The 26,950-nt window shown below is 44.9% G+C and overlaps 1 protein-coding gene across 2 annotated transcripts in view; it reads right to left on the reverse strand.

Moving 5' to 3' along the window:
* The window catches only part of LMF1 (lipase maturation factor 1), a 206,513-nt gene extending 189,413 nt beyond the window's left edge, over nucleotides 1–17,100 (reverse strand). For both annotated transcript variants that reach the window (XM_032231201.1, XM_032231200.1), the window contains exon 1: nucleotides 16,921–17,100. In XM_032231201.1, coding sequence (XP_032087092.1) covers nucleotides 16,921–17,077 — 157 coding nt within the window. In that variant the 5' untranslated portion in view covers nucleotides 17,078–17,100. The remainder of the gene's footprint in view (nucleotides 1–16,920) is intronic.
* Between the last annotated feature and the right edge of the window lie 9,850 nt (nucleotides 17,101–26,950).

Below are 26,950 nucleotides of genomic sequence, written 5' to 3' on the forward strand. Positions count from 1 at the left end.
AAAAAGATGTTGAGACTTTGGAAAAAGTGCAGAGAAGAGCAACTAAAATGATTAAAGGCCTGAAGACTAAAACATATGAAGAACAGCTGCAGGATTTGGGTTTGCCTAGTCTAGAGAAAAGAAGGACTAAGGGGGGCATGATAGCAGTATTTCGGTATTTGAGGGGCTGCCACAAAGAGGAGGGGATCAATTTATTTTCCAAAGCACCAGAAGGCAAAACAAGAAACAATGGATGGAAATTAATCAAAGAGAGAAGCAATCTGGCATTTATGAGAAGCTTCCTAACAGTGAGGACAATCAACCAATGGAAAGGCTTGCTTTCAGACATTGTGGGTGCTTCATCACTGGAGTTTTTTAAGAAGAGACTGGATAGTCACTTGTCTGATATGGTATAGGGTTTAATGCTTGAGCAGGGGCTGGACTAGAAGACCCCCAAGGTCCTTCCAGCTCTATTCTGATTCAGATTCAATTAAATGCAAAGAATGCACCATATAAACTATGCTGCTAAAATTAAGGTTGTAGGTTACCACCAAATGCACAGCATAGGCCTATTTCCTTCCACTGAGGACCTATATACTGCATGAGCCAGAAAGAGAGCTGTGAAAATATCTACAGACCTCTCATATGCTGGACATAAAACTGTTTCAACTTCTTCCATCAAGACAACACTAGTGTTGTGGCCCGCTAGTGAGCGCTGACAGTAGATCTGGACAGTGAGGAGGTTGGGGAGGAATATGGGCCAGTCCTGGAGTCTGGGGGAGGCTTTGATGACGGCTCTGTGTCGGAGGCAGAGAGGAGGCCAGAGCCGTCTGACAGTTATCAGCTGGCTTCAGAATCAGACATAAGTGAAGCAGAAGAACAGCTGGAGCCTGTTCCCAGTGTGAGCATGCACAGAATTGCCAGATGAAGGGAACAGCTAAAGAACAGGGATCGACTTGGGAGTAAGGCCACAGGTGGATGGGGAATGGCCCCTCCCAGAGGAAATAAAATAGGAGCGAAAGGGGAGGGGAATTTGCAGGAGACCATTAGTTCATTCCTGCATTCTTGTCCAGTATTGCGGCGTCTGAAAGATATCGGCCTGTCCATTCTCCAAGCCTAATAAAGGTCGATAATTGTGAACTATCTTGAAAGACTGTGGGAGAGAAAAAACTTTGCTGGAGAGGAATTCACTCACTGTAAATTAAATAAAAGGGGTTTATTTAAGGACTCAGCTTTGTGTCGCTGGGGAAACCTAGGTGAGAACAACTGTAGGATATTGCATGCCAAAACAACTAGACACAAAGAGTTTTTCCCCCATGCCACCAATCTGCTAAAAAACTAATTCCTACAACACTGCTTTAGGATACCTAACCATGTAGGATGCCATCAAAAAGTTCCCATTTTGAGAATCAACTGAAGCCAATCATCTCCAACAGAAAATCATTAGAAATTTACCTAAGAGACAAGAACAAAGCAAATGCCTCTTATTGTTGGATGGAGATTGTAGTTTGTGATCTCCAAAAGTGCTGAGAGATCAAGAAGGACCAACCAAGTCATGCTTTCTTTGCTGATCCCCAACAAATATCAAGTCAACTTTGCACCCAGTATGAAATTAATCAAGATGATGTATGGCTTACGGGCAGGGATGCAGATTTCATCCCTTGGTAAATAGTAATTTTTGAACCCATATTCAGCTTTGCAATCCTGCCTTTACCTTTAAATTATCTTGACTGGAAATGGGAAATGCAGGAACCTCTTCCAAGCAGGTAACTTTTTGGGGCTTTCTGAAATCTTCAGTTCTCTATTTCATTTATCGTTACAACATAGTACTTACTGATATTTTTTTGATTTACATATAAAACACTACTTTATTTAACCATGGTTATTGAAAAAAATCATAACTGTTAGAGTTCACAGAATATGTGAAGCCATAGTTTGTAAAACACAATAGATGAGGTCCTATAACCTAAGTCAAATTTAAATCAGGGCTCAGCATAATGTGTAAAGCCAACCCTACAACCAAGGCACTGGTCTTACCTTTAAATCTAATTATAGTTTGGGCCCCATCTACTTGAGAAAACTTAAGATCATGGAATCCAGCTCTCTGAATTCCTGGCAAATAGATGGGGAAGAAATAGATGTAGTGACAGATTTTACTTTCCTGGGCTCCAAGATCACCGCAGATGGGGACTGCAGCCCAGAAATTATAAGACGCTTGCTCCTGGGGAGGAAAGCTATGGGAAATCTTAACAGCATACTAAAAAGCAGAGACATCACCCTGCCAACAAAAGTGCTTATAGTCGAGGCTATGGTTTTCCCAGTTGCAATGGATGACTGTGAAGGTTGGACCATAAGGAAGGCTGAGCACCAAAGGATGGAGGCCTTTGAACTCTGGTGCTGGAGAAGACTCCTGCGAGTCCCTTGGACTGCAAGGCGATCCAACCGGTCAGTCCTAGAGGAGATCAACCCTGCCTGCTCTTTAGAAGGCCAGATCCTGAAGAGGAAACTCAAGTACTTTGGCCACCTAATGAGAAGGAAGGACTCCCTGGAGAAGAGCCTCATGCTGGGAACGATGGAGGGCAAAAAAAGAAGGGGACAACAGAGAATGAAGTGGCTGGATGGAGTCACCGAAGCAGTGGATGTAAGCTTGAATGGACTCCAGAGGATGGTAGAGGACAGGAAGGCCTGGAGGAACGTTGTCCATGGGGTCACGATGGGTCGGGCACGACTTCTTAACTAACAACAGCCTGAGAGAATGAACCTTCCATGCTGCAGACAAAAACCAAGAGAAAGGCAAGTGTGTGGGTCCATTCAGGTGTGACCCTGTATTGTGGCAATCCAACCATGGCATAGGTACAGTATTTACATTAATTATTTTTTAAAAAAAAAAAAATGTAAACCACCCAGTTGCCCAAATTCTTGAGACAGTTTACAATCAAACACTCTTAAAGGTATCATTTGAATAAAAACGTATGTAAGTAAAATAAAACAAAATGCACATATGAACTAGCGGCAGCAAGAGAGACTTTCAAAATCTAAAGTGACACGAATTAAAGGCAATTAAGAGCTAGTTTAAAAGCCTGGGGAAATAGTGCTAAAATGATGCGACTGTGAGGACCATGTGAGATTTTGGCAGACACATTTTATATATGAGGTGCCGCCATATAAAAAGCTTTCCCTTCGTAGAGTTCCATCTCACCTCTTTAATGAGGAGGTCCCCATTAGATAAGGCCCAAGTGAGAATATACAGGTGAGGAGACCACATGATGTAGGTCAATCATAGATAGTATTTTATTATGCAGTCCAACTATCGATTGACAAGACTTTTAGAATACATTTGCCCTTGCCTTCTTAGGGCTGAAGGACAGGGACTGGCCCAAGGTCATTTAACTCAGGGGTCCCCAACCTTTTGAACACTCAGGGACCACTAAATTCATAATTTTAAATCCCACGGACCACTAATATGATCTGCCTAATGCCTGGCTGGGTGGGCATGGCTAGGTGGTCATGTGACTGGGTAGGCGTGGCCAACTTGATGTCACTCATGTCAAGGGGCGCCTCACCGGCCTCTACTCAGCCCTCCCCTTTCAGCTACTCCTCGCCCGGGCTCCTTAGGGCCCCAACAGGAAGCAGTTGTTGGAGCTAAGCAGCCACCATAAGAAAGAGTTGGCAAAACAGCTGAGTTCAAATTGGATCTGACTGAGAAGGAGGCTCAGCAGAAGCACCTCACTGAGAACTACGAGCATAGGCTTTCCAAGCAGAGGGAAGACCTGTGGATGTGCAAGGCCAGGTACCGGCGCCTGGAGCCTCAGTGGGCTGAGATGGTCAGCCAGTTTTAGGCCATGATGCAGTCTCACTGAAATGAGGCCCTCCGGCTGTTTGCCACCAGCGGCCCTTCCCTCCAGCCTTCGCCCAAAGCCCCCCACCAGGAGGCTGAAGCAGACCCCAAGTCAGAATTTCTGCCCCCCTCCGACCTGCACAAAAAGAGCCCGAAGGGGAAGACTCTCTGCAGCAACACAAGTGTTCATTGTACGTATCTGGCCCAGCGCCGTACTTTGAGGACCCCTGATTTAATGCAAATAATTTTTTTGCAGACCACCAAACTTTTCTTGCGGACCACCAGTTGTTGACCACTGATCTAGCTGGCTTCCAAGTCTAACTAAAGACTAGAATTCACAACTTTCCAACTTCTAGCCTGGTACCTTAACCACTACACCAAACAGACTCTTACAGTCCCATATGATTATGCCCAAAATCAATCCAATAATTATACCATCTGCTTTAGTTGGTCAATTAAAATGTTGCTAACCAGGTGACCCCTTTACACTGGTCCAATACATATAAATAAACATGTATACATGTACACATATGTACACACACACACATACACACACAAACAGATAGACATACAGTCAGACCGATCAAAGTTATAGGACTGGGGTGTCAAACTCAAGGCCTGGGGGCCTGATCCAGCCAAGGGGGTGCTTAGATCTAGCCCGCGAGGCCGCCTTGGAAACCGTGAAGGACCGGCCCGTGGTGCCTCCGCTAGCAAAAACGGAGTTCAGGAGGGCCATGGGTGGCTCTCCTGAGCTCCGTTCGCTGGCAGAGGGTTGCAGGAGGTCAGCACAGCCAAAAACAGAGCTTGGGAGCCCATCTTTGCTGGCAGAGCACTCGGGCCACCACAGGGGCCTCCAACACAAGTGACGTTGAGCTGGCTACACCCCCCCTGCCCCCCCAAGGTCAAACACAACCCTGATGTGGCCCTCAATGAAATTGAGTTTGACAACCCTGCTATAGGAAGTCATATAAAGAGTGACCTTATACAATTTTATTTATTTTATTTTAAATTTAATTTAATTTATATTTTATTTTGTTTTATTTTATTTTATTATTTTATTATTTTTTTAGTTTTAGTTTTTTAGTTTTTTAGTTGTTTTTTAGTTTTTTTAGTTTTTTAGTTGTTTTTTAGTTTAGTTTTTTAGTTTTTTAGTTTTTTTAGTTTTTTAGTTTAGTATTTTAGTAGTATTTTAGTAGTATTTTATTATTTTATTTTATTAATATTTTATTATTATTTTATTATTATTTTATTAGTGTTTTAGTGTTTTAGTATTTTATTTTAATTTTATTATTTTATTTTATTATATTATATTTTATCTTATTTTATTTTATTTTATTTTATTATTTTATTTTATTATTTTATTCTATTCTATTCTATTATTTATTTCATCAAGCATGTATTAGACAGCAGATATAAGTATAAACCTGATTATGAATACATGAAATGGATATGAATAAAAGGGAATCACACACTTGAATTCATATTCCTTCCCTCAAAGTTTGGAAGAATGGTTTTCCTGTCCCAAGTAGTTTGGAGTGGTTGCCTGAATGCATCAGTTAAAATCTCCTGCCTGCCTAAATGAGAGACTATCCTCAAAAGAGGGATAAATAACAAAGAGCCTGCACGGACTCCGATTTTTTGGCCTCTCAAATATCTCAGGGCGAGGTTTACTGGCACTCCGGGAGGAATCAAATCGTGGTTACTTGCAGGTATTTTAATGGAGGACAACTAAAAACATACCCCCATCAGCAGCCAATAAGCCTTGGAGAAGAAATGAAGCACCTGTATCTCTTCACATTAGAAAGGTCCTCACTTGTCCATGTGGAGCCTCTGGCCATCCCATCAGAAGGTATCCGACTGAACCCAGGACCTTCCTTCATACAATCCCTCAAAATTATCTTGTTTAAAAATAAAAATCCACTTCCTTGGTATGGGAAAGGAGGGTCATGTCTTCCACAACCTAATTAACTTTGATTAACATGGCAATTTGCTAAGGAGTTTTTCTTGCAAGCGGCAATCAAAACTTACCTCAAAATTGTTGCCCTCCCCATCTAAACTGCTCATCGGCTGCAAAAAAAAAGTCTAAATTAGACCCCAGGCTTAAGTGCAAACATAAACAAGAGAACAGCAAATTAGGGGAAAATACACATTGCCAAAATGGGTCAGGGGGAAAAAAAAGAGTGCACGCTGTATTTACATTCAGGTTCATTTTTTTTTCATTTAAGTCTTTAGCGTCGGTACGGCATCGCCAATCCCTTCGCTGTAGAGTCGCATGCATCCCGAACCATCGCCACCCATTGTTTGCGATTTTGAGCGGCAGTTTTGCCATCTCGTATGGTAAAATGGATTCGCGAGAGGTCTTCTTCAATCAGCTTCATCCATGTTTTCCGTGGGGCGTTCTTATGCACCTTCCAGGTTTTGGGCACGGGTGCTTCAATGGTTATTTTGGGCCAGGAGTTGCTGTTCATTCTCCAAACGTGCCCTGCCCATCGCATTCGGTTGCGCCTTACGAGTGTTTCGATGGTTGGTTGGTTCAGGCACAGTTTCCGTATATAGTCATTTGTTTTCCGATCATGTAGACTGAGCCCGCTTATGGTGCGTAGGCATCGCATTTGGAACACCTCCAATTTTTGTAGTTGAGCTTTTGTAAAGGTCCATGATTCAGATGAATAGAGGAGTATTGGTATGATCAAAGCATTAAATATTTTCATTTTTGTGGGCCTGGATATTTGTTGGGATGACCACAGTCGAAAGTATAATTTTGCGAATGTTGTTGAGGCTCTTGCTAATCGATGGTTTATGTCTTTGGTATCGATAAACGTACTGGATGATATCTTCGCACCAAGATACGTAAATGTTTCAACACATTTTAAAGTTTGAGTATTGAGCAGTAAGCCAGGATCGGGAATCTTGTGTGCGAGGCAAACAGTCTTGGACGTGTTTATGATTAAGCCAATTTTTTCAGCTGCAGATTTGAGTTGGTCCAGCATCTTCTGTGCTTCTGGAGGCGATTCGGCAAATAAGGCAATATCATCCGCATAGTCCAGATCAGTCAATTGTTGGTCGTGTATTTTTACCCCTGAACAATCCTTCAGAGCTTGTTTTAGTATCCAATCGATGACCAGATTGAACAATACAGGCGCTATTGAGCAACCTTGTCGCACGCCTGTTGATACAAGGAAGTTTGGCGTTTCTTGATTGTTGACCTTCACCTTGCTATACGTATTGCTATGAAGATTCTGCAGGACGTTCACTAGCTTTTCGGGTATACCAATTTTGTGCATTATTTTCCATAGACTCGGGCGGTGGACGGAATCAAAAAGCAGCAGAAAAGTCAACAAAGATTATTATTATTGGTTGTTGATATCGGATGCGTCGTTCTAATATTCTCCGGACGGCAGATATTTGGTCGCTACACCCTCGTCCTTCTGTAAAACCGGCCTGCTCTATTCGTTGATGTTCTCTGATGTGTGGCTTAAGCCGATTTCTAATGATTGACGTTAGGATTTTCCCAGCGACAGGAAGAAGGCTAATCCCTCTGTAGTTCGAGCACGTTTTCTTGCATCCTTTTTTATGTATGGGTATTATGATTGCGTTGCTCCAGGCTTTTGGCGTTTGGTTTTGATCCCATATGTTTTGGAATATGTCTTGTAGTGCTGCAATGCCAGTTTCACCCGCAGCTTTAAATGCTTCAGACGGAAGTAAATCATCGCCAGGCGCTTTTTTGTTCTTAAGTCGCTTGACAGCTTTTTTAATTTCTTCCTTCGTAGGCGGGCCTTCTGCTATATAAGGGTTTCGATTTGGCAAAGGGCCATCTAGTTCATCATCATTGATAGTGGGATTTGGTCGGTTCAGCAGCTTACGGAAATGGTCAGACCACAATTGCATCTTTTCTATTGGACTAGAAGTAGCCTTGCCATCCAGGCCATATAGCACATCACTTGGCTTTGTGTAGGGCTTCGTCACACTAGATATTATCTTAAACAGTTTGTGGGTGTTATGTGACTTGGCCGCATTTTCTGCTTCTTCAGCTTGTTGAGTCCACCATTGTTCTCTGTCTTGTTTGAGTGCAGTTTTGACGTCTCTGTTTAGTCAGTTGTAGGCTGGTTTGTTGGTGTTTTTCATTGTTTTCTTTCGGTCAACTAGGTGTAGAGTATTTAGAGTATAGAGTATAACACATTCAGGTTACACAAAAGAAACTTCAAGAAGGACACGTTAAGCCACAAGAGAGTCTTTCCTTCAAGACCAATGCTGACCCCAAGTCCTTCTTCCAAAATAACAAGTAGTAACCTTGGGAATAAATGAAATATTGAGATAAAAAAGGTGGAAGGCGTATCATATGCCTCTTAACAAGATCTAATCGAATAATCAAGGTCTAAGACAGAGGTTCCCAACCTATTTTTTGGCCATGCCCCACTTAAGCATCTTTAAAATCCTAACCCCCACCCTCCCCATGACATATAATTCTTACTTTACTCAAAAAGTGAACTCTACTCAAGCAGAGGAAACCCAAAAGGCCATTAACTTGGTTTAAAGAAGGTTCAAATGCTCCGCTCCAACCTCCTCACTGTCTGACTCTGCTGCCAGCTCCGCTGGCGGGCCACAATACCACCTTCATCTTCATCATCAGAGTTGGAAGGGACCTTGGAGGTCTTCTAGGCCAACCTCCTGCTCGTGCAGGAGACCCCATAACATACCCTTCAGTTCTTTCTTTATCTTTTTGTGAAACTATCCTCCCATCCTGACACTTCCCTCCTGGCCCCTGTTTCTCTGGGCAGGGGGAATTCAGAAGAAAGAGGGCCATGCTCAGCTCCAAAAAGTGTCTTCCCTGCTTTGCAGCCAGCAAGCCTCGCCCTTCTTAAAAATGTCGCAAAGCCTTAACATTCTCCCCATAAGCACTGCAGGTAGTCCTCGACTCACAACAGTTTGTTCAGTGACCACTCAAAGTTACAACAGCCCTGAAAAAAGTGACTTATGGCCATTTTTCACTCGTATGACTGTTTCAGCATCCCATGGTCACATTATTAAAATTCAGATGCTTTGAAAGTGGTTCGTATTTGTGACGGCCCCAGGGACACGTGATCCCCTATTGTGACCTTCTGACAAATGGGGAAAATCGAATTCACTTAACAACTGGGTCGCTCACTCAATAACGTGCAGCGATTCACTTAACAACTACGGCAAGGAAAGTCATAAAATGGGGCAAAACTCACTTAGCAAATGTCTCACTTGGCCACATGGATTTTGGGCTGAACCTGTGGTCATAAGTCGAGGACTACCTGAAAATTTCAGGATGCTCTGATTGGCAGGTTTCAACCTGTCCCCACTCTTGTACTTCCTACCCCAGCTTCAACCTGTTAGGGGAGACGGAGGAAGGGATCACATTTTCCATGCTCCATAAAGACTCAACGAAGCGAAATGCAAAACCTTCCTGACCCACAGTCCTTTCTTCCCTGCTCTTTTTTACAATATAAAATGGGGTGGGGGGCAAACCCCTTAACTTGTATTTGAAGATGAAACCACTGGGAGAAAAGATACCAAGAGTCACAATGCTTGCCGTGAAAACCAGATCATATTTTAGACACACACAAAGAGAGAAAAAGGCCTTCAGGTTCAAACTGAGTGCATCACAAATCTCATCTGAAGAAAAATGTTAATTCAGGCCACTAACCGAAGCTTACTTAAAAGGCAAGAAAAAATATTCGTTTCCATCAACCGAATAAATCCATGCACGGTTTTCCATCTCTGGGAAAGTTTTGGTATTATACTTGCAGAAAACTTCACTGTGAAACCATTACTGGTAGTCCTCAACTTACAACAGTTTGTTTGATGATCATTCAGTTACAACGGCACTGAAAAATGTGACTTATGACCATTTTCACACTTATGACTTATTGCGGTATCCCCAAGGTCATGTGTACAAAATTCAGATGCTTGGCAGCTGACTCATCTTTATGACCATTGCAGTGTCCTGGGGAATCATGTGATCAACTTTGACGTCCTTCTGACAAGCCAAGGCAATGGGGAAGGCAAATTCACTTAACAACTAATCAACCCATGGAACAGAAGTTACCTTTGGAAGCTGTGGGACCTTCATAACTTGAGACTTTCAAGAAAAGATTGGACTGCCTTTTGCCAGAAATGGTGTAGGGTCTCCTGCTTGAGCGGGTGGTTGAACTAGATGACCTACAAGGTTCCTTCCAAGTCTGTTAATCTGTTAAATCTGTTAAACTCTGGCAAGAAATGTCATGATTCACTTAACAAATATTTCACATAAATGTAGGGCTCAATTGAAATCCTAAGTCCAGAATTACCTGTATTTTCTTTGGTGTGTGTTAACTGCATTTCCTTCCAGGACTTAACTGTGGACTCTTACAGAGACCGTCTCTGACGACAGGTAGAAAAAATCTGTTGCTTACAACATGCTGCTGTTTTAAGCATCCCTCTAAAAGGCACAGGACTAATAATTAAGTTTTCCATTCTTATCCCAAGAATCCAGCAAGATTTATTTGCTTTATTTTAGAACATTTATATTGCCGCCTATTCACACATGCAACCCAAGGTGGCTTACATGACTATAAAAACATCACAAATAGGCGGAGCCTGTCGCCGAGGAGGGCTCAACCGAGCTCTCTCAGAGATCTGGTCTGTATATCTAAATAAGATCATAGATATCACCCCTTTTTGGCTACAAAGGGGCAGGGAGTAGCTCTGTGTGCTAGGGTCTATTCGTAATTCACAGCCTCTCTCTTTTTTTTTGGCTGTGGACAGAGATTAGATCCAGCGTGAGCGGAGCTTTTATCTCCAGCCAGTTCTTCTCAGCTGCCTTTTTTTGCAGCCCTAGACAGGCGATCCCCCCCCCCCCCAGGACAAAGCAAAGTTGTTTGAAGCTAGGATTAATACGGGCGGGTCCCACTCCTGTGAGATTTATGCTTTTATTACTATCTTAAATACCAGCACCATTTGTCTTAGAGGCTTCTTTGTTTAAACGGACTTCAAAATGGCGATTTCTCTCCGTTGGTGACTGATAGGGGATGTACGTAGCCGGTTTTACCTTCCTGCAGACCGCTCCTTAACAAAATAACTTTTTTTGGTTTTTTTGGAAACAGAGGGGAGCGAAAGCGCTGTTTATTTGTTTATTTATAATGGCACCCAGGTCAAAATCGAAGCGTCTCTCTACAAATGTGCCTAAAGAATCTGTGAATGAGCTTAAAGAATTTACACTGGAATCGCAGCCCTTGTCTCCTACGCCCTCTACTGGAGAATTCTTAACACAGGAATTTTTTTTTCAAATGTTTAATGATTTTAAACAAGAAATTAAGGAATTTGTATTGGAGCTATATGGTGATTTAAAGTCTAAAATTGACCAAATGAAGGCGAATACGTTTGCAGCCGTGTCTGCCCTGTCAGATTATACCGCTGAAATAGAGAATAAATTAGAAAGTTTGGAGGAGGCTAATTCTAATTTGACTACTAATATTCAAATATTACAACAAAAAATTAGAGACACCCAAGAACAGCTCGTTATGATAAACTTTAATAAGAAGGCATTCGCAATAAGAGTCAGAGGATTCCGCGAAAAGGAGCGAGAGAATCTGAAACAGACCTTTGTTGAAGCCCTCAGCCATGCGGTGGGAAGCCCGGGACTTAACTTTGATTGGCAGATTCGGAAAATCTATCGCCAGAATTCGTTGGTAGCGGAACAGCGACAGCTCCCGAGGGACATAATCATATATTTCTCCACAAAAGAATCCAGAAACGCGATCATGCAAAAATTTTACAATAATAGATTGAGAGTTGATGGCCAGGACTTGATTGTCTTCAAAGAAATACCTTTCCAGATGTTAAAGGCAAGAAGGGACTATACCTTTTTAACTAAAGAGCTTAGAAATCATCAGATTCAATATAAATGGGAGGCCCCAGCCGGCATTACGGTCACATTTGAGAATCAAAGACTTCGTCTCAATTCTGTTTCGGAGGCTCGAGATTTCTATTACAAGACTTTGAAGGCGGGACTTTCTGATTCACTTGGAAAAGAGGAGAGACAAGCCGAAGGAGAAGGCAAGCAACAGACCACATGGCTGCAAGATGGAGGGGGTAGCTCCCCCTCCCTCGGAGAAGCAGAAAAGCGGAGTTTGAGGATTTAGACATTCTAAAATATTCGCCAAAGTTGTGGATTGAATGGGGGTTTGCGACCTCTCTCCGGTAGAAAAAGCGGAATTTATTGGTGGGGTGATACTGAATGTATATATGTAAAATGCATGCAGAATGATTTACGTTGTTTAAATCTTGTTAGAAGGGAAAGTTTGAAGAGATTATTTTAAAATAGAAGGTAAACTGATTCTTGTTGAAACTATTATTTGAATATGTGGAATGATCTATGCTATTTAATTTTTATTAGAAGGGAAAGCTTGGTGAAATTATTTTGAGCTAGATTTTAAACTAATGTTTGTATAAATTTGATAGTGGCAAATATTAGAGAAGCAAGGGATGAGGGTAAAATGCATGCGGAATGATTTACGTATATTGGTGGGGTGATACTGAATGTATATATGTAAAATGAATGCAGAATGATTTATGTTGTTTAAATTCTGTTAGAAGGGAAAGCTGGATGACATAATTTTAAAACGGAAGGTAAACTGATTCTTGTTGAAAGTATTATTTGAATATGTGGAATGATCTATGCTATTTAATTTTTATTAGAAGGGAAAGCTTGGTGAAATTATTTTGAGCTAAATTTTAAACTAATGTCTGCATAAATTTGATAGTGGTAAATATCAGAGAAGCAAGGGATGAGGGCAAAATGCACGCGGAATGATTTACGTTGTTTAAATCCTATTAGAAGGGAAAGCTGGTCGGGATCATTTCAAGATAGAATGCAAACTGATTTTTGTGTAAAGTAATACTTGATCCACGCTGCTTAAACTTTACCAAGAAGGGAAAGTCTGGTCAGATTATTTTGAATTATTGTTTGAAATTAAGGTTAAGAAAGGGAAAGTTTGATTATTCTTCTGTAAAGTAATATTTGAATATGTGGAATGATCCACGCTGCTTAAATTTTACTAGAAGGGATTATTTTTGAGTTAGATTGTATATTGATGTCTATACAAATTTGGATAAATGTTTATCTGAATACAAGGTTAAGGAAGAGGAATGGGAGAGTCTACAGGAGGTCGGGGTAAATAACAAAGAAGCAAGAGACGAGAATAAAATATAGATAGAATGACTTACACTATTTAAGCATATATAAAGATGGGGGGCTGAGCTTAACACAAAGAGTTTCTTTTTTTTTTTTCTTTTTTGGTTTTTTTTTTTCCTTTAATATATTACTTTTATTTTTAATCCATATGAATATAAGATACTTTAGATAGAAGGCAGTGCCAGGTGTGGGCCCTGGGAAGTCGGGAGGAGTAGGGATGGGGATTTATGGGGGGTGGGTGGGTGGGTGTTAACATAGTCTCAATAAGAACAAGAATGCACTTATATACGGTTGTTCTTTTTTTTTTTCCTTTTTTTTTCTCTTTTCTTTCTTTAAATTTTTTTTCCTTGGTTTATTTTACTTTTTATTAGATTATAATAAACAACACTTGAATAAAGGAATACACCAAGGAGGGAGGTAGAGGGAAAGAGGAGGGAGGAGTAAGGAAGGAGTAGGGGGAATGCAAGGAGGGCGTGTTGGGAGTAAGGGGAGAAGGAAGGTTTGAGGGGAAAGGGAAGTAGGAGGGGAGCGTTAGAGGGAGGAAAGGAAAGTTGGAGGGGGTAGATGGGGTGTATGGAGGATGGAAGTGTCAGGTGGGGTTGTGAATGATGAGTTGTGTTTTCTTTTTTATTTTATTTTTATTTTTTTTTAATTTTTTTTTCTTATAGCAAATACCCTGTATATAAGTGATTGTAAAATGGAATGTGAAAATGAATAAAATATATTTTTAAAAAAAACATCACAAATAAACAAACAGACAAATAAAAATAAATAAATAAATAAAAGAAAATAATTAAATAATTAAACTAATACCCCCACCCCGACCCCAGCGACAACACATCACCCAAGCCATTTAATAGGCTCCAGGGATTCCCCAGGCCGGCTGGCAGAACCAGGTCTTCAGCGCCTTCCGGAAGAGTGCTAGAGTGGGGGCCATTCTAATCTCGGGGGGGGGGGGGATGATATTCCAGAGAGAGGGAGCCACCACGGAGAAAGCCCTTCTTCTGAGTCCCACCAGGTGTATCTCCCTCAGGGATGGGACCCACAGCCTTCCCTGCCTCCCCGCTCCGATGGGTCAGGTAGATGTGATGGGCAAGAGACGGTCCGTCCGATCATCTGGTCCCAAGCCATGAAGGGCTTTCAAGGTGACAACCAGCACCTTGAATTGCACCCAGAAGCAAATTGGCAGCCAATGCAGCTCCTGCAGGAGAGGTGATACATGTCCACATAGGGTCTGCACAAAACTATGCGGCCACTGCGTTTTGCACCAATTGGAGCTTCCTGATGGCCTTCAAGGGCAGCCCCATGTAGAGTGCATTGCAATAGTCAAGGCAGGAAGTGACTAGGGCAGTGATGGCTAACCTTTCTCCCAACGTCTGCCAAAAGCGGCGGGAGCGCAGGGGGGTCATGGGCAGGCGTGCCCACACCCATAATGCTATGCGCGTGACCCCCACCCTCCCCACCCCCCACCACCGCTTTTGGTGCATGATGGACCCATTTTCCATCTTCCCCAGGCTCCAGACGATTTCTAGGAGGCCTAGGGCTTCCCTGAAACCTCCTGAGGGCGAAAAATGACCCTATGGGCAAACCAGTTCTGGTTTGACCGTAGGGCCATTTTTCACCCTCCAGAGGCTTCAGGGAAGCCTCCTGAATTTCTGGTTAGGCCATAGGAGTGTTTTTCACCCTCCAGAGCCTTCAGGGAAGCCTCCAGAATGCTCCGGAGAGTGAAAAATGGCCCTACAGGAAAACCGGAAGTCTGTTCCTGAACTTCCAGTTTGCACATTGGGTTGTTTTTCGCCCTCCAGAGGCTTCAGGGAAACCTCAGGAGGGCGAAAAATGGCCTTAAAAGAAGGCCAAAATCAGCTGGCCAGCACACGCATGCACCCTGGAGAAGACAGGGCAAGGCCTCAGATGCCCTAACAATGGGTCCGTGTGCTACCTGTGGCACGCATGCCATAGGTTCGCCATCACAGGACTAGGGCATGAGTGCAGTGGAGAAATCGAGACTGGCCAAAGCAGTTTAAGATGCTTCCCAGATGGAATGACTACAAAAGTAACTTATTGAGATCAACGGTCCTAGGGATTTCCACACCAAAGTGACACAAAATGGGGAGAAATTGCAACATATTCAGACTCAGAACATATAAACAACTGCAGTTATCAACTTAGCCTGCAGTACCCCGTTTAAAGTTTTCATGGCTGAAAACAAACCTAGATTTGTTTCGATAATATCCTTATATTTGCAGAAAACAGCAAGAGTTACCACTGCAAAGTTTGCGAGCATGTTTTAACAAGTACCACAAGTCTTAAATCTTTATAAAACTTACACAATGAAAGTGATCCCACTTAAACAAGTCAAGTCATTTTTATTCAGATCCACATACAGGTTGTCAACTTAAGAATCATTCATTTAATCACCATTTAAAGTTACAATGGCGCTGAAAAAAGTTCCTTGAACTTATATATCATCACAGATCCAAACTCGAGTACAGTGGTTCGCTTAATGGTAGCAAAAAGGGCCATAAAACTGGGCATGATTCATTTCACTAGTAACATCAATTCTGGCCCTAATTGTCGTATGTCGAGGACTATTTGTACTGTACTATGTTTGGTCACAGATGTGCTCGATTTGCCGTTTTTCACAACTTTGGCAATTCTGGACATGCTGGCTGGGGAATTCCAGAAGTTTCTTCAGCTCTGACAGGATAGTGAGGAATGGAAGGGTTTATATTCCTTGCAGACAGAACTGGTTATTTACATTCTTTTAGAGAGTCCTTGAGGCCACTTGGAGGTTTATCTGTGCCCTCAGGGTCACCTGAGTTGGTGTTCCTGATTCCTGTAGTCTGCACTTTTTCCATGTCAACCCTAACCTGGATGACTGAGAATCTCTACATTAAGCTATGCAATTTGGGATAAACCACCCTTGGAATGGTGCTGGAGTAGGAATGGATTTCCAAGGGGAAAAAAGTGCAGAACTACAGGAACGAGGAGCACCAACTCAGGTGACCCTGAGGACACAGATTAAACCCCCAAGAGATTCAATGACCCTCCAAAAGGATGCAAATGACCGGCTGTCTGCAAGGAGTATAAATCCTTCCTTTCCCCACCATCCAGTCAGAGCTGAAGAAGCTTCTTGGATGAGAAGCAAAACGACTTCAAAAGAAAAAAGCCAGAAACTCCAGTTGCCTCCTAAAAAAAAAAGCAACTTTGGAACTCCAGTGATGGAGCACCCACAGCTTCTGGCAGCAAGCTGGGCCATTGAGCTCACCAGGACTCCCCAGCCTGAGGGGGGGGAGGCAGGGGGTGCTGCAATCCAAAACCTCATAATTCCCAGCCCAGATTGCCCCCAGCTTCAATTTAGGAGAGCCAGAATGGCCTCAACGCAAGTGGAGTGGAGTGGAGGGAAGCCACTAATGGGGAAGAGGGTGGGCAGTGGGAGGGGGGAGAATGGGCTGCAAGCGGAGGGGCGGTGATACAGAATAACAAGGCTTGAAAGGGACCTTAGAGGTCATCTAGTCCAGTGTTTTTCAACCACTGTGCCGCGGCACACTACTGTGCCGTGACATAGTGTAAGGTGTGCCGTGGGAAAAACACTTTATATATAGTCAATATAGGCACAGAGTTAAATTTTTTTAAAATTTTCTAATGGTGGTGTGCCTCGTGATTTTTTTCATGAAAAAAGTGTGCCTTTGCACAAAAAAGGTTGAAAAACACTGATCTAGTCCAACCCCCCGCCCAAACAGGAAACCCTCCACCATCCCTGACAAATGGCAGTCCAGTCTCTTCTTGAAAGCCTCCAGGGATGAAGCATCCATAACTTCTGAAGGCTAAGGGGGACGGGGGTGGGAGTGGGGGGCAACCTGGAGGCACTCCCCTCTGCTCGCCCCCCATGCCGGGCACTTACAGTAAATGAAGGCGGTGGCGCGCAGCAGCACCAGCCGCGTCAGCCAGAAGGAGCCGGGGCGCAGGGAAGGCGCCGGAGGGGCGCGGGGCTCCCGAGGATCGGGGGCGTCTCCCGCCGGACCCCGCCGACGCCGCAGCTCCCCTGAGCTCGCAGCCATGCCTGCCGGGTGGCCAAAGGGCGCATGCGCGCCGAGGGGAAGTCCACGGGGCGCGCGCTCATTGGCGGGGGCGCGCGCCAGCAGGAGCTCTCCGGAGCGTACAGGGGGAGGAGAAGGAGGGGAGGGGGCGCTTGCCTTGCATGCACCGTTTTGCCTGGGCTTCCAGGCTGGGTCCACGCGCTTAGCCGGCCTTCCCCACGTCCATACCTCTTGCAAGGCTCGCTTTGCAACGGGGTTGGGGAAGGAGAAGCCCGAGACGGCATCCAGAGGGCGCAGGGGGAGTCCGGGATTGGGAGGGGAGGGGGATAAATGTCACTTCTTGTGTGTATCTTATGATTGACCGTAACTATGTTTGTGATGTATGATCTGTCACTTTGTTATTGTTGTTGTTGTTGTTGTGTATACGTTGTTGTATCGCTTGGTTGTTGCATCTGGGAGCTTGGAGACAAATTCCTTGCATGTCCAATCACACTTGGCCAATAAAGAATTCTCTTCTGTCCGATTGGAGTCCAGGCCCAAAGGTCCTTTTTCAAAAGACAAGTGGACTTCCTTTGTTTTTCTTTGAAGACGTTTCGCCTCTCATCCAGGAAGCTTCTTCGATTCTTGGATGAGAAACAAAACATCTTCAAAGAAAAACAATGAAGAAAGTCCAGTTGCCTTTTGAAAAAGAACCTTTAAGAGCACCGTGATCTACATGCGTGATGGCGAACCCATGGCACATGTTCCAGAAGTGGCATGTAGAGCCATCTCTCCAGGCATGCCAACCGTTGCTCTTCTGGTTTTGGCCCACACACGCATGCCAGCCAGCTGGTCTTTGCATGCGCATCAGAAACTGGAAGACCAGGCGACCGGTGTGCGCATGCGCTCCGAGAACTGCTCTTCCATTTTTTGGCACTCCCGCGCATGCCCTGAAGGTGCCTGTGAGAGCTTTGCTCCCAGACTTGTTGTAGTAAATGTGGGAACGTTTGGGGGCAAAGTTGGAGCAATAAAGGGAAGTTAGACCTGTCCTGTGGCTGTGTTGCTTTCGTGCCACACCCGGCTCATCACAGCTGGAGTTGAACGGGTAAAACAGAGCAGTGTGCTCCGGTCATACTGAGGGGGAGGTTTCCTTTCCATTGAAAGTCCTGAACAAAAGCCTCACAGAGTGCTTCAAACCAAAAGTAGAAGCGCTTTTCTTAAAAGCCACTTTCCTTTTTCGCTGAAGCCAATTGTGTAAAAGTCACGTTGTGCCACACAAGGCAGAGTGACCTCACTTTTTTCAGTGCCGTTGCAGCTTTCAACAGTCAATAAATGAACCGTCGTGAGTCACATCCGCTCCTCTCCCTTGTGGGCATCACTTTGCCCAGACTTTCAGGCTCGCTCCAGGCGCAGCTAGGCCTCCCCACACCCATGCCTCTTGCAAGGCTTGCTTTGCAACAGGGTTGGGGAAGGAGAAGGCCAAGAAGGGATCCGGAAGTTGCACAGGGAGTCCAGGATTGGATTGGGTGGGAGGCTAGGGTGGCCATGGGGTCCTCAGGTTTTTCAGCTGAGCCTGGAAAGACCCAGTCCGTGTTTTACCCATCTTTTAGTCCTCCACTTAGTTTAGTTCATTTTACTTTATTGTCATTCCACCTTGTACGATGAGCCGAGGTGGCGCAGTGGTTAGGGTGCAGTACTGCAGGCCACTTCAGCTAACTGTTATCTGCAGTTCAGCAGTTCAAATCTCACCGGCTCAAGGTTGACTCAGCCTTCCATCCTTCCGAGGTGGGTGAAATGAGGACCCAGACTGTGCGGGCAATATGCTGACTCTGTAAACCGCTTGGAGAGGGCTGAAAGCCCTATGAAGCAGTATATAAGTCTAACTGCTATTGCTAACTGCTATTGCTATTGTACAACTAAATTAAACGCGATCTTCAGTGTACAACAACAGTTCAGGTTGTGGCTGTTAAGGAATCATGTGCCATTATTAAGCACATCAGGGCGTGGCTGGTTTCCACATTGGCTTGATGTATGGGAAGCTGCAGTGGTGGGTTGCAGGCCATACGCCCCAGTATGGGCATACCGGAGCCCGACCAGAGTACCGGATACCGTTCTGGTATGGTGCTCTGGAGGCCCGCCCTCCCCGCCCGCCCGAGCTCCTTACTGGTCTTTTAAGTCTATGGCGCTTCCGTGCACAGCGCATACAGCTCCTGCGTGACAGTCCACTGAGCAGCTGGAGCATGGCAGAGGCTTGCGGAGGCAATAAGGCGCGTGCGCACGCTGCACATGTCCATGTGGACACCGCCAGGCTCGTTCCAGCCATACCAGTTGAAATGGAATCCAGAACCAACCACTGGGAAGCTGGCAGTGAAGATGACAAGGGGTGATGATGTGACTGTGGGAAGCTGTGACCACTGTAACTGTGGGCGGGTTGCCAAGTGCCCCCATCATCATCCTGTGATGGTGGGGACACTGCGACAGCCACAACTTCAAGGACCGGCCATAAGTCTTCTTGTGGAGCACTCTTGAGACTTCGAATGGTTGCTGAACAAGAAGTCACTAAGTGAGGATGACCTGTATAGTCCATTGCCCTTTCCTATCCTTCACGGATGACAAAGCATAAGGATACTCTGGACGACAACAATCGGACCAACCCCTTGGGGGGGCTCTCTCGTGCCCTGGGGTCTCTGGCCTGCTCTCACCTGTCTTGTGGTCTTCCACTTATGCCCACCATTGAGGTTTATGTTGCTAAGTGAACAATGTCTGAAGGGAGTCATGCCCCCTTTTTTTACCCCCTTTTCTTGCCACAGGTTGTTAAGCGAATCACTGCAGTTGTTAAGTTAGTAACACAGTCGTTAAGTGAATCTGCTTTCCCCAATGACTTTGCTTGTTCAGAAGGTCACAAAAGAGGATCATGTCGTGACCCCGGGACACTGACACCGTCATAAATGTGAGTCAGCTGTCAAGCATCCGAATGTAAATCACATGTCCAGGGGGATGCTGCAATGGTCATAAGTGTGAAAAATAGTCATAACTCACTTTTTTCAGTGCCGTTGTAATTTTCAATGGTCACTAAATGAACTGTTGTAAGTTGAGGACTGCCTGCATTACTATTATCATCTTTTCATTTCTCATCTTTCCTCCGTTTTCCTACTATCTTCTCCTATTGGTATGTTATGATTTATCACCTGTTGTTTGTATCTTATGATGGACCGTAACTATGTTTGTGATGTATGATCTGTCACTTTGTTATTGTTGTTGTTGTTGTTGTGTATACGTTGTTGTATCGCTTGGTTGTTGCATCTGGGAGCTTGGAGACAAATTCCTTGCATGTCCAATCACACTTGGCCAATAAAGAATTCTCTTCTGTCCGATTGAAGTCCAGGCCCAAAGGTCCTTTTTCAAAAGACAAGTGGACTTCCTTTGTTTTTCCTTGAAGACGTTTCGCCTCTCATCCAGGAAGCTTCTTCGATTCTTGGATGAGAAACAAAACATCTTCAAAGAAAAAAAATGAAGAAAGTCTAGTTGCCTTTTGAAAAAGAACCTTTAAGAGCACCGTGATCTACATGCGTGATGGCGAACCCATGGCACATGTTCCAGAAGTGGCATGTAGAGCCATCTCTCCAGGCATGCCAACCGTTGCCCGTTGCTCTTCTGGTTTTGGCCCACACACGCATGCCAGCCAGCTGGTCTTTGCATGCGCATCAGAAACTGGAAGACCAGGCGACTGGTCTGCGCATGCGCTCCGAGAACTGCTCTTCCATTTTTTGGCACTCCCGAGCATGCCCTGAAGGTGCCTGTGAGAGCTTTGCTCCCAGACTTGTAGTAAATGTGGGAACGTTTGAGGGCAACGTTGGAGCAATAAAGGGGAATTAGACCTGTCCTGTGGCTGTGTTGCTTTCGTGCCACACCCGGGTCATCACAGCTGGAGTTGAACGGGTAAAACAGAGCAGTGTGCTCCGGTCATACTGAGGGGGAGGTTTCCTTTCCATTGAAAGTCCTGAACAAAAGCCTCACAGAGTGCTTCAAACCAAAAGTAGAAGCGCTTTTCTTAAAAGCCACTTTCCTTTTTCGCTGAAGCCACTCGTGTAAAAGTCACGTAGTGCCACACCAGGCAGAGTGACCTTGGGGTTGACCGAATTCTGCCAGGCATGGAGCCCACAAATTTCCTCTTTTCTGTGGAAGGCAAGGGGCTTTTTCCAGCTTCAGCAGAACCATCACAAGGAAATAATTTTAAAGGGTTGGGTTTTTTTGTTGTTGTTTTTAGAAAATCTCCAGTTTCTCAAAGTTTTGATGTAATGCTGAAACTGATGATTTCGAAATTGGGAGGTTGGGGATTCTAATCCTCCCTTAAGTGTGAAAGGCAGCAGAGTGACTTTGGAGAATAGCTTGACCCCCTCCTCTCTGTGGCAGCCCCTCAAATATTAGAAGATTGCTATCATGAGTCCCCTGGTCCTTCTCTTCACTAGACTAGCTGTGCCCAGTTCCTGCAACTGTTCATTGTATTTTTGAGCCTCCAGTCCCCTAATGATCCTGGTTGCTCTTCTCTGCACTCTTTCTAGAGTCTCAACATATTTTTTACAGTGTGGTGACCAAAATTGGATGCAGTATCTAAGCGTGTGAAAATTTGTTTGTTTATCACATTTTTAAATGTCTCATCTCCCTCACAGAGCACTATACTAACCAAGATGGCTGTTTAGTGAATGGTGCCCAATGTTGTGACCATTTTTGCCATAATTGTTAAGCGAATCACTGCAATTGTTAAGATAATTTGTCCACTTCCCCCAATGACCTTGGTTGTTGGAAGCCAGCTGGGAAGTTCAGAAATGGCAATCCCTGGACCACGAGACAATGCAACCATCGGGGATGCATGACAATTGCCAAGCTCCTGAACTGTAGGGATGCTTCAAAGGTTTGGAAGTGGGAGGATCGGTTGAATGTCACTTTTTCCACTGCTGTTGTATGGGTGGAATGGAATGGGAATACATAGAGAAAGTGAAATGGAAGAATAGAATAGAATAGAGGAGAGGAAGATAGATAGATAGATAGATAGATAGATAGATAGATAGATAGATAGATAGATAGATAGATAGATGAAAGATAGATAGAAGATAGATAGATAGATAGATAGATAGATAGATAGATGGATAGGAAGATGGATAGATAGGATAGGATAGGATAGGATGATAGATAGGATAGGATAGGAAGATTGATGGATGAATTGATAGGAAAGGAAAGGAAAGGAAGATAGATAGGTAGGTAGGTAGGTAGGTAGGTAGGTAGGTACGTACATACATACATACATACATACATACATAGATGATAGGATAGGAAAGGAAGATAGGTAGATAGATAGATGATAGATAGATAGATAGATAGATAGATAGATAGATAGATAGATAGATAGATAGATAGACAGACAGACAGACAGACAGACAGACAGACAGACAGACAGACAAATAGATTAGGTAGGGCAGGGCAGGATAGGATAGGATAGGGCAGGAATTGAATGGAATGGGAAGAGTATGAGGTGGAAGGGACCTTGGAGGTCTTCTAGTCCAGCCCCCTGCTCAAGGAGGAGAACTTATACCATTTTAGACAAGTGACTGTCTAGTAGTCTCTTCTTGAAAACAAAATTTTATGCTGGTTCTTATTTTGTTTTTATATTACTTCGTTGCTGTTCTTTTCTCTGGCATATCAATACTTAAGGAAATCTGTGTCAGATCATCTGAAAAAGGAGGCACCTGTGGGCACCAATATGGCCCAGATAGATCTCTGTTTTTCTTCCAGGCTGTGGTTCTGGGAAGATTCTTTGAATTAAACTATAATAGTTGCCTTGCTGCAAAATTGGAGAAGTGTTGGCTGCTAAACCTGATTGGGAATCCTCCCTCAAAAGTGTCCATGGAGATTATCAGCCATCAGAGTCACGGTTATCCCAAAGGTGCTTTTTCAAGAGGCAACTGGACTTTAAGGCACCTTTGGGCCTCCATTCCCCCCCCCCCAAGGTCTCCCGGTTCTTAAAAATGGGAGGTGTGGCTCAACTCAAAGGAAACTCAAGATGGGACTGGAGACTCAAAGATAGCTGAGATTGCAGCCAGGAGAGGTAGAACAAGGAAGGGTTTCTTTGCAAGAGAGAGATGCGCCAGGAAACAGACTCCGCTTCCTGTATTTGCATTCTGTGGCGCGCCCGCTCTAAGGTGGGAGTTTAGGATCGCTGCCGCGCCGCCCTGGATTTGCCAATGCGAGCCTCAGGTTGGTAACCTCGAGAGAAACGGTGGCAGTGAGCCTCTTGCCTTTGCTTTGTACCTCTCCACAACCCACGCTCGGGTTAGTTGGCTCGTTCTTCGTTGGGGACCAGCCCCCACCCCTTGCGGGCTTCTATGTGTTAAGCGAGGCACGGATGCTGGAGAGGAAGGGAGGCCGGCTGCGTTCATACAATACGTTTATCTCAGAGGCTGAATTAATCACGGAAGTCAGAAAGACATGGAATTTTATTTCAACGAGTTTCGGCCAACCACTCTCTCTTCCCACCCACCCCCCCGCAAATTTAGCCCTCTTAAACTTGTGCGAAGGCAGCTGTGGGGTCTTTCACCATCACCCAACTTTGCTACGACGAACTGGAGCTTCGCTTGGAGGGGGGGGAATAGCCACGCCGTTGTCATTTTTTCCACGGGGTGAGGAGCTGGGTTCACACGATACGGGTACCTCGCTGTTGCCATTCGAGCACACGCATAACGCGTAGTTGCCAAGGCCAAACCCCTATTTGCCAGGTAGCCGATAAACACGCGGGCTGAAAACGTGGTTAGTTTGTGTCTCGCCCGTTCTAGGAGCCGCCAGGTGCGGCAAAAGGTTTTCTGGATCTTTTTATTCTGATTCTGCCTGTCGCTGTCCTGCCCGCATCCTAACTTGGGTGCCCACTGAGGCAAAAATCGTGGGCGCTCCATCAGCGTAGGGAGTCCCTAAAACTAGACAGTCCCTTATCTGAAATAGCATAGGTTCTCCTGCTTGAGCAGGGGGCTGGACTAGAAGACCTCCAAGGTTCTAAGCGAATAACCCCATGCTAAGATAACATTGTGGTATGGGAGGGCTATTTAGTAGATCGGGGCTCGGTAAGGCGATCCCACGAAGTTTCTGCAGAAATGGGAACAGATCGTAGATTGAGCCTTGCTTTTTCTATCCTCCTCCCCCGTTAGGTTCTTTCTCTGTCCCCAGACAGCTCCCTTCCCCTATCAGTCTTTGGGCTGAGAGTGCCTGGAAGAGGAGGGGGCAGAAGCTAACTTTGCCCATACCACCCCTCCCCCCCCCCAGTTTGGACACCTCTTCAACCGGCCTGGCTCGGCGCTTAGGTGCGCTTTGCTTAGCCACGGTTTGCAGACTAAATCCAAACGGCTTCTTGAGTCGAGCGCAATGCGTAAGAAGCCACCCTAAGACGTAAGAATCTCTCGAAGCCCTTAACTAGTCTCCCTTTGAGGTAGACTACCCCACTCCAGGGCCGTTCCATTTCTCCTTCCAAACAGGCGCAAACGCTTTGCTTACAGACCGCAAATCCCTACACAGTCTTTGGAGGGCTCAGTAAATTACTGACAATCGATAAATGCGCTTTGCTCCCAGAGAGGGGAAAAAAGCTAGGTTTCCAATTCTTGCAAAACAACGAGCCTCCGTTCAACGAGGGGAATGAAGTGAAATATGGGATTGGAGTAGAAGACTTCCAAAGTCCTTCCAGCTGTATTTTGATTAATATTATATTAAGGAGAAACTTCCTAACAGGGAGGACAATGAACCAGTGGAACAGCTCGCCACCAGAAGCTGTGGGCGCTCCATCACTGGAGTTTTTCAAGAAGAGACTAGACAGTCACTTGTCTGAGATGGCATAGGGTCTCCTGCTCAAGCAGGGGGTTGGACTAGAAGTCCTGTCAGGTCCCTTCCAGATCTATCATCATCATCATCATCATCATCATCATCATCATCATCATCATCATCATCCCAAGACTTCCCCCTCAGGCTTCCCAGAACGTCTTAACCAGAATCTGCGGCGAAAAGGGGAGCTCCGCGCTCCTGCTTGGGCCTTCGCTGGTGCAGGAGGCTGTTGGGCGAACGCAGTTTATACCGGAGTAAACCTGGAGCGCAGCCACCTGGGGCTAAGCGAGTCCCAGTCCGAGCCCTCCTTCCTTTTCCCCCACCCGAAAATCAGCTTCCCGCCCAAAGATTTTCCTGAACTCGCAAAAAAGAGATGCTGCGTTCCTATAACCTCCCAACCCTAGTTAATTACTTCTTAGCTTTGGCTCCAGAGCATTTAGTCAAAGGGGTGGGGGTATCCTGCGAATCCAAACAAACAATTAACTTGGTTAATCGGAGGGGGTAATTGGGTGGTGGGACCGTAGCAGAAGAAGGTTGAGGTTCCGAATCTCTTGTTGCGGTTGAGCCCACCACTCAACTCTGATCGAGCTAAGGGGATCCCTGGTTTATTCCCACCCCAACTTCTGCTAAAGGGGCTAAAGTTTGTGATTCAGTGGGTTGTGTGAAGCAAGGAAAATTGGGAAAGCGCCGCCGGCCAAGTCTACTTAAGCGGGAGTCAGCGTGTCGTGGGAATATAGAGCCTCGGTTAGGTCAACGTAATTGCCCTGCGTTGCTCAGCGCCCTAATCACATCCCCTGGCCTTTACGTGGATCCAAATTGCTGTGGACCGAGTTGGTCTACTTTCTCTAATTTCACAGGGACACTAAAGCAATTGCCATTTGCAGAGATGAATGAGTTCCTGCTTGGGAAGGGAAGGGAAGAGTCGGGGGGGGGGAGAGGGTAGTGGGGCCCTGAAGCGACTCAGGAAGCCCCACTGGGCCCTGGGAGGGTTGGGGTTTCCTTATTGATTTTCCTGAAATAGTCAGACACGCCATTCCATTGGGAAATCTCCACATTCAGGGCAGCCAATTCGGGTCCAATTTTAGATGTCCGAAGTAAACCTGGGAAAAATTTCATTGGCCACCGCGGGGATCCCACTCCGCATCAGGTAGATTTCTGGATCCTCCCCTGATCTAGAAAAGCTCTTCAATTGAGGTTCTTCGGATGTATTGAACTACAGAGCCCATGCTCCGCGGAAGTACGGGTGTTGATCCACCACGTCCGGATACGTTGGGAAGAGGCGTCTAGTAAATTTACTCCACAAATAAGTACTACTTTATTCCCAGATTTTTACTCGCAGTTCTCTCCCCCCCCCCCATTTTTTTTCCTACTCGGGCAATCTGCAAACAAATCATCTGCCAGCTTTCCACCTTCGGATTTTATTTTATTTTATGTTTGTTTATATATTCTTCTTCTTCTTCCTCCTCCTCCTCCTCTTCTTCTTCCTCCTCCTCTTCTTTTTAAAGTTTTTATTAGGTAAACATTAAAAACGTTGAACATAGTGCAACGTAGCTTCATTGAGCTACGCAAACCCCTTCTCCAGGATAAGGCAATAATCCACGAAGGGGTATATCTTATATTTTATTTTATATATTTTATATTTCATTTCATTTTATATATTATATGTTTTATTTTATATATTATATGTTTTATTTTATATATTATATATTTTATTTTATTATTTATTTTATTTTTTCTTCTACTTTAGTTTTTTATTTTATTTTGTATTCTAATTTGATTTTACTATTTTATTATCTTTATTTTCAATCCCCGGGTCGCTTTAAGAACCGGTGGGGGAAGAACCGAAGCCCCGCCTTTTATGCAGAGTACCCCCTCCTCCGCTGGCCAATAGGAAAGAGGGAAGAGGCGGAGCGGGCTCGCCCCGCCGGGGAAGAAAGTCGCTGGCCGCGGCGAGTCGAAGCGTTTGGATCGAGCGGCGCATTCGGGCAGGTTGCGCGCTCCGGCAGTGGCGGCGGGTTCGATTCCCCTGGGCGCTCGGGAGCCGGGTAGTGGGATAAG

Source organism: Thamnophis elegans, chromosome 14 (genome assembly GCF_009769535.1).
Source record: "Thamnophis elegans isolate rThaEle1 chromosome 14, rThaEle1.pri, whole genome shotgun sequence".
Lineage (NCBI taxonomy): Eukaryota > Metazoa > Chordata > Lepidosauria > Squamata > Colubridae > Thamnophis > Thamnophis elegans.